General features: G+C 33.1%; 2 protein-coding genes across 2 annotated transcripts; both read left to right on the forward strand.

The window, feature by feature from the left end:
• Positions 1-88: 88 nt before the first annotated feature.
• Positions 89-5,508, forward strand: EIN_212590 (hypothetical protein; the record flags this gene model as incomplete). Its single annotated transcript, XM_004183367.1, has 2 exons — positions 89-5,197; positions 5,377-5,508. The coding sequence occupies 2 exons, from the start codon at positions 89-91 to the stop codon at positions 5,506-5,508; spliced, it is 5,241 nt and encodes a 1,746-aa protein (XP_004183415.1).
• Positions 5,509-5,592: 84 nt separating this feature from the next.
• Positions 5,593-8,149, forward strand: EIN_212600 (hypothetical protein; the record flags this gene model as incomplete). The annotated part of the gene is made up of 1 exon (XM_004183368.1): positions 5,593-8,149. A coding segment is annotated over one exon (2,557 nt), but the record flags the coding sequence as incomplete, so codon positions are not given.

Genomic DNA, 8,149 nt, shown 5'->3' on the forward strand with positions numbered 1-8,149 from the left:
GAAATCGCCAATAACCGTCTCTGCACGGTCTGATATACAAAACCTTATTTTGAAAATTAACTCAAAGAATAATTTGTCCTTCCTTAAAATGCGGTGTTCACAGAATGAAAATTTTGGTTATTTGGACTTTTTGGGAATGGCAATAGATATGAATGAAACAAAGGACAAAATATTTGAATCGTTTTCTTCTTCCGACTCAAATAAAAAGTTCAAGTACTTTCTCAATGTACGAATTTATTTGGAGAACTTTAAGAACTTCTTTGAAAACATCAAAGAGACTTTTACCGATTTTAATTTGTGTTATTATTGTGAACTCCAGTCGACTGAGTTAATCAAACTTGCTCTTAAAATGGATGAAGGAGACAAGACCAAACAGAAAGAATTTGCAACGATATTGGAGTGTCTCAATTCTTCTCTTTTTCTAACGTTTGCAATCCTTTTTCAACAAGTTCCTTCACTCTTTGACACCGTCGTGGGATTTTCATTATGTTATGTCAACTTTTTATCATCACGGTTTAACACAGATAAAAATGCAGGGGAAATTTTTATACTTGATTATTATGGAACTACCTTCCAAATCAATTTTATAAGTAATTTGTTGGATTTAAGTTGTGATGATAAACAATTCAGTGTTTTATTTGACAAGTCACATGAAATCACTCGCGCAAAGGAGTTAACAAGTTCTCTTACTAATTTGGACGAAATAGTAAAAATACTGACTGATGTGAAAGAAGTTGTATTTGAAAAGTGTGTAATATTTACTAAACCTAAAGATAATTGGATGACACAAAAACTTTTTAAACTCTCGTCCTTTATTAAAACTGCTAAAGTTCTCACAACTTTTTCTAAAAAGGTGATTATAAAGAACTACGACGAAAAAGAAGTTAAAGAATGGTATAATTACACAATCAATATTTTCAAGTTGTTCCTCCACTTCTTTACTAACACTTCTTTTTATCTTCCCGAATATCGCAATTACTTTAACATGTCTGTATTAATTACTCGGCTTCAAAATGAATGGAACTTACATAAACGAGACTTAAGAGACTTGAACGATATTATTTATCAAATCACTTTTGTTGTATTTAATAATGTAGAGTTCTCAGACTTGTTTTTTGAAATTATAGTTTTTATGAGGTATGGACAAAAGACTTCAGAACACTATAAAGAGATGTTTAGTTTGATTGAAGACTATTACACCCTATTACTCAATGTTTTCAATTCAAAAGAAGACACCACAACAATTCTATTAAAATTGATACATTCCGTCGTCGTATCTAATAATTTTGGGAACGATAATGATAAGATGGAAACAATTCTTATGATCATGGCAAAGACTCACTCCAAAACGTACTTTTTTATTTCTCTTCTGGACAAGTTAAAGGAAACTTCTTACAAAATATCAACACGAATCTTTCATGATAAAAACGTTGATGAAACAATGTTTATCACAGTAAAGACACTCTCCCTCTTTTCCGAGTCTTTGTCTTGTGTTGATCCATTCGTCTTTATTATTTCCACGTTCATTTCAAACACATACAAATCATTGAATTGGTATTATATGCTCATAGACCCTATCAATAAAATACAAAACATTTTAGAATCTTATTTAATGTACGACAAGAGTTATTTACCACGGGTACTCCTCCGTTTGGTAAAGACTGTGGTGCTTTGTATATTACTTAAAATTCAGAACAAAAATCAGTTTGTCTTTAAGTTCAAAATGTACATCTTTTACTCGTTAAACGAGATCAAAAAGCTCATTAACTTTACTGGAGAAGCATTTAAAGAGATCACGTTATTTCGAAAATTGCTTTCAGTCTTTGAAGGAGAAATACTCAAAGTCTTTGAGAAGTATGACCCATTTATGTGGAAAGGGAAGGTAATGAACCATTTCATCAATTTCATTCACGATTTCGCCGTAGTAACAAGTTGGGCTGACTTAATGAATTATGGGATGAACAACTTCTGTTATGACATCATAATTTTGTTTCACTCAAAAGACGAAAATGCCTTGAAATTTGAGACGGTTGTATCTTTGTTGTATAAAGCTGCTTATTATAATGCAATGCTCAAGTTGCTAGTTAAATGTTCCAAATGTGAGGCTAAATTGTCAAAATCTCCCAAACAAATGTTTGAACAGTATTTGGATAAATTTAACAATGTCAATTCATTAGAATCGTTAACATCAATGACAGAGGCGTTTGTTAATAATTTCAACTTTGAAAAGACTATTATCTTTAGTCAAGAAGACTTAACTTGTGAAACGGAACACCACAAGTTATTTGAAAATATCAGTAAATGTGTCTTTCAAAGTTCAAATGAGAATAACAGTGAAATAATCAAAGAGGTGAAACTTTTCTTTTTTCATTCAACAGAACCGAAGTATTATCAACGAAGGACACTACTTAGTTCTGCCATTGAAGTCCAGCGATTTCATGAAAGAGCTGAAGATCTCTTCTTGAATATGACAACCTCTCAACGGATACGGACGTCTGGACAACATGAGTTTGTCACATCAATCAACTCGAAGTTATCTGCTTGTTATTTTGATATAATATCTATAATGCAGCAATATACACATGGTGAGTATTGTGTGTCATTATTTAGTCCTTCTGCAATCAAATTAGCGTTGAAAGTACGGAGTTTAGTGTCTAAAATAATCAGCCTGTTCATCACAACACGCTTTGTGTCAATTACAAAATACAAAGATATGGAAGGGATAATCAAATTCGTGAAATTTTACAACAACTTGAAGGAGATGGGGAGTCATTTGAAGAACATTATTTTCTCAATGAAGAGTGCGGTGTATACTTATTTATCAAGACAAACAGATGAACTCTCATTTTTACTTGAAAAATTGGTTAGAATTGTGAGAGACTTCCACTCTAAAAATCTGATCCATGTGAAGTTCCATACGTCTGTTGGTATCAACTACTTTCTTTTTAATCACGCATGCAAAGACTCTATCGCATTTTATGCAAACTTGTGCAAATTAAGTTCGACATTCCACGCACTTTGTGTTTCAAACAATTCCAACGTCAAAGCGGTCATTCAAATGAAAGAAAAGGGAATTGAATTTCTTGAAAAATTAGGATTTGATCCGATACTAGTAGAACGGGTGGGTGAGTTGTCAATAGAAGACTATAAAAAACTCGACCAATTAATTGGAGAACGGGTCGATTTTCTTGTATTTGAGATCAAGCCATCATTTTATTTTATGATCAGATTTCATATGAAGACTATAGACTCGGTTAATAGACTTTTTGTTGTATTCAAACACAACAAAATAGACAACCAACTCTGCTCCGTCAACGTCAAAAAATTGCAAAAATACTTGACCTATTTAGTAGAATTGTCCGACGCACTTTTATTCAGTTTACAAGTAGAAGACCGGAATGAGGCTCTTTCAAAGATGATCAACGAAAAGTTTACAAAGCGGTTTGAACAACTAAATGTGTGGATAAGTCACCATGACAATTCTGATAACGTGAAAGAGTTTATCTCAATCATGGGAACCTTTGAAATGGATGTTTTAACGTTGTTCAAAATCATTAGTTTTGTGTATTTCCTCCACCCCTGGCTGATTGATGAACTTACAGATTTTCTTGTAAGCATAGCAAATGGAATTGGAATTGATCAACAACGATACACCAATGTCGAGTTTTTATTACGAAGTTTCCAACCGGGGAGTGTCTATAAGAACAAAGTGATGTCAAAATGTTTTAAAAGTATTCGCACTTTTTTCCAAGAAGAAGAACATTCTCTCAAACAAATCCCATATATCCACACTCTTATTGAAGAAATAGAACAAGTGATGGTAACACGAAAAGAAATTGTTGAGACGATACATTCTTTAAATCTGACTTTATTGTTCAAAAATGTATCTCTAATGAAAGAACAAATTGAGTTGTGTTGCTACTTAAGCGCATTACTTACATTCTTTGTTGATTATGAATACACCAATCCAGCGTTCCGAAGTGGATGTGGACTTTGTTTTAATGTTGGTTTATTTGAAGAGACTTTGATTGAGTGTGAAAAGAAATTAAAGAATGGAAAGAGTTGTGTGAACGCGCTCGACAGAGTGAGACATTTATATGTCATGGAATTTTCAAATATCTCCATGAAACTGTCTTTACAACAATTGTGTTTCATATCACAATGTGTTGAAAATTTTGATGTTCTCAATTTTATTTATTTGGAAAATTACGTGAAAACATTTACACGTCTTGTGGAGTACATTTTGAAGTTTGACAAATATACTTCTATTTTGAACATCCACGAAGTTGAAATCGTTGAAAACATGCTTATAAATGTTTCCAGTAAATTCTCATTAACACAAATTCAGAATGATACATCATATTTGGAAACCCTTCACAACGCTTTGAAAGAAACATTCATAGTTCTTGATACGGCTCATGCAAGAAAAAAAGACAACACAATATTTGATATTCAAAAAATTTTCAAGAACAAATTCTATTTATACACCTCCTTTGAAGACACACTCTGCTATAAAATGATCCATTCGTATGAAATTGAAAAAGAGACTCTTGACATCTTTAACACCATCGCATCAGAAATTTATGAGACCCACAAACCAACAGAAATTTCGCTTCAAAAGGAAACGTTAGTTGACATCAACTCTATCGTCAAATTCAAATTATTTTCTCATCAACTGTACCTTTTCTACGAGTACAAAGCAGTACCCGAAACAACTTTTATCTATTTAAACAAAGCAATATTTGTGTTTATTGAACAATTAAATAGTGTGATAGCTACGGGAAATTATGACAACATTCACAAACGACTTAAAGAGACAAATAAAGCACTTCGACTTTTAATTATTGGAAACAAAATTCAGTTCATCTTTTATATGCGACAGACGGCAACTTTGTTTGTGTTAGAAGAGGTATCCGATGCATTCAAAGAAATTTGGGAAGTCATCAAATATCGAAAATGTAATTATTTGGAAGATTTATTCTCGTTTGGTCGACGCTTCGACTACATTCAGTTATTATCCATCTTGTCGATATATGGCATTATAACACTCTACAAGTTTTGTTATTGTTCACTTAAGAAAATGACGATAGCCAAAAACAACTTAAAGTGGATACCATTCGTCTCTGTGATGCAATTTCTTTCACACTTTCAAAGTATTACACAGATAGAAGTGGACATTCTTACCAAGGAAAATTTTGTTGTGTTGATGAAAGGATGAAATCCCAGAGAGTGTTTCAAACGGAAAGCGATTGGTCCCTTGTTGTTTATTCAGATCAAAAAACTTGAAGACTCTATCACTCAAGCTAATGCAAACGAAGAACCTTCAGAACACCCCACAATGTATCATTTACAAACTTTATCGTTCTGATCATAAAGATGTATCGACTACGCATTTCTACTCAAATCACACTACCCAACTTTTTTGTTGGTGATGGGATGTCGTCGAGGGTGTTAAAGCCCGTGTGTTGGAAGGACTTGAATGTTTTCACTGACCCCACTGCAATTTAACAACAATTTTTCTGAAACAACGAAAGACTATAGAACGGTGTATATTTCGACTTACTGACTTGTTTCCACAGATGAAGGTGTTTAATGTACTCCAACAAAGGAGAGCAGTGTTTAGTCAAAGAATATTATGAACAATTTAGAACTGAACTGCCATCGTCTTTGATATTGCAAAACATGATAGACTCAAACAAAATTGGGTCGTTCAATATCATCATTTTTCCATTGTTTGTGGTGCCTTATTACAGATACAAAAAGACCAAGAAAAGTCTTGAAAATGTCTTGGCACAATTCAATTTATACAACTCGGCTTTTTTCAATGAACGCGACAAACAAACAAAATCACTGAACTTTTCAATACGAGTGTTTTCGTTGACTTGCCGACTTATTGATTGCCTCAAAATTTTGATAAATTGTGCAGAAGGATTCTGTCTTGCAATTGATGACCCAATTTTAAAGGCGAACAAACACAAACTAGACGTCCACTTATCCACATATTCTTTGGACATTCTCTATTTAATGCCATTTGAGAATATCACAGCGACTGTGAATACAATTGTTGATTATTTAGAAAAGTGTGCAACGTGTTATCTCTTCTTTGTAACAAAGAGACAACTGGAAAACATCCAGACCGATTTCCAATCAAGTAAGAAGGAAGTTTTATATTCCTTGAAAATCATCTACGTAGTTGTATTTATTATGGATGAGATTATGCACCTCGACAATGTTGTCTTCACAAAAAGTGTGATCAAATCACTCGACCGATTTTATTTTGAGACGAAAAACAATTTCAAAAAGAACAAGTTAGAGATTGAGGAATTCACAAGGACAATCAAAAACTTTATGAATTGCTTTTATGAGCGCACAAAAATTCAATTGAAAATGATGGTGTTAGCGTGTCAGATGATTAAAGAAAACGTCTGTGTTGAAGAGAGTCAAGTGTTGTTACTTCAAACTTACTACACTATACGAGACCAATTCTTCGTTTCTTCTAATGAAAAAGTCCAACACCCGCTTTCAAGCTTTTACGTTTACTCCGCAGCAACAAAAACGTTTATTTTGGGACTAAAATCGTTTGAAAATATAAGAGAAAAATATGTTGTTGCTGACAAAATTCAGACGTCGATCATTGGTGGAATACACCATCAATTTTACTTCACAACTTCGTTTCTGAAAATCCTAATATCTGAGTGCAAAGACTTCAGACAATTTTTGTTAAACCCCAATGATATGGATACACTCGTCCTCTTTGGAGCAGTCAAAAATTTTATTGAAAGGAAGATTCTTGATATTGAAAACCAAGAGAAAACTTATATGAAATGTACTGACTGGATGTTTGCAAAGATGTCAATGTGTTGCCTTGACGCGTTCAAGCATTTCATAGTTGAAAAGGTGAAGAAAACAGAACTCAAAAAATGCTTACAAATTGTTGAAAAAAAGATGCTTTTTGACAACCTTTTAGTTGTCTTTCATGACATCTTATCAGCTGGGTTTCAACACATTAAAAATGCTTTAGACTTAACAGACAAAACGTTCAGAAGCCACTTGGTCAAACTGATTGGAATGGTCGAGACTAATCAGTATCTTGATATTGAGGAGTTGATCCATAAAGTCCCTATTGAAATGCAATTGACATCGAAAGATATCAATAACATCAATACATTTTCAATGATGTTTTATGACAAAGAAGTGTTAAGCACCAATTCGAATGTTTTTCTGTGTAACGTTCTCAGTTTTTCCGATTTAAAAAAGATAAAAACAGACATCTGTTTACTTCCAAAGAACAAGAAAGATGTGAATATTCGAGCATTTGTCTTCTTGATGGCGCTTATTCGTTCTTCAAAAATTGATCCTCAAATTTCTCCCATATTTATGTACAGTCGAGTGATGTCTCTGTATGTCTTTTTAGAGCGAATAACAACCACCAAAACAATTGAAATATTATGGCGACAGCTTTTCTTTGTTTTCTTTGTTGAAGATGGTAATTTGATTCGCAAAGGCAAAGTGCGACATGTGCAAAATGAAGACCCTCAATTGGTTTCCCTTTTGGATAACATGGAAAAAACACTTGTTTCTCAAATATTTGAAATGCGACTTGAAGTGTTCAAAACTGATTATTTATACTCGCTAAGTAATTTGTATTTCTCTTTGACAGAGGATATAAAATGTCCAGAAAAGATAATACTCAACAAACACATTGCTTCTTACTACGCACACATCATGTCAAAAGTCTTAACAAAAGTGTCCACTGAAAACGAATTTTTAGACATCGAAAGGCGGCTTTTGGAGACAAATTTGGAAAGTGAAAATGTCGCGCAAATCTGTATATTGACTTGCAAAATATATGTCAAGTTGTTTGAATGCATAGAAATGCTCAAACTCAACATGAAAACACTCTCAAGAACAAAAAGAGACTTTTTATCGGACTTTTCTTATAAAAATCAGATGGTCCAACAACTTAAAACTGATTTGCTGTTATTCAATTTCCTTGCTTGTTCCTTCTTTTCGACTTTGAAAGATACAAATTTAAGTGTACTTACTTCGATGATCAAAGTTCATTTGCGTACAGTCGTCAAAATGGTAGATTCATGCCACTCCTGTTATTTCCCTGAAGAAGCGGATTCCAACAGATTTATACCCAAAC

This window comes from Entamoeba invadens, assembly GCF_000330505.1.
Source record: "Entamoeba invadens IP1 unplaced genomic scaffold scaff_1105074726547, whole genome shotgun sequence".
Lineage (NCBI taxonomy): Eukaryota > Evosea > Mastigamoebida > Endamoebidae > Entamoeba > Entamoeba invadens.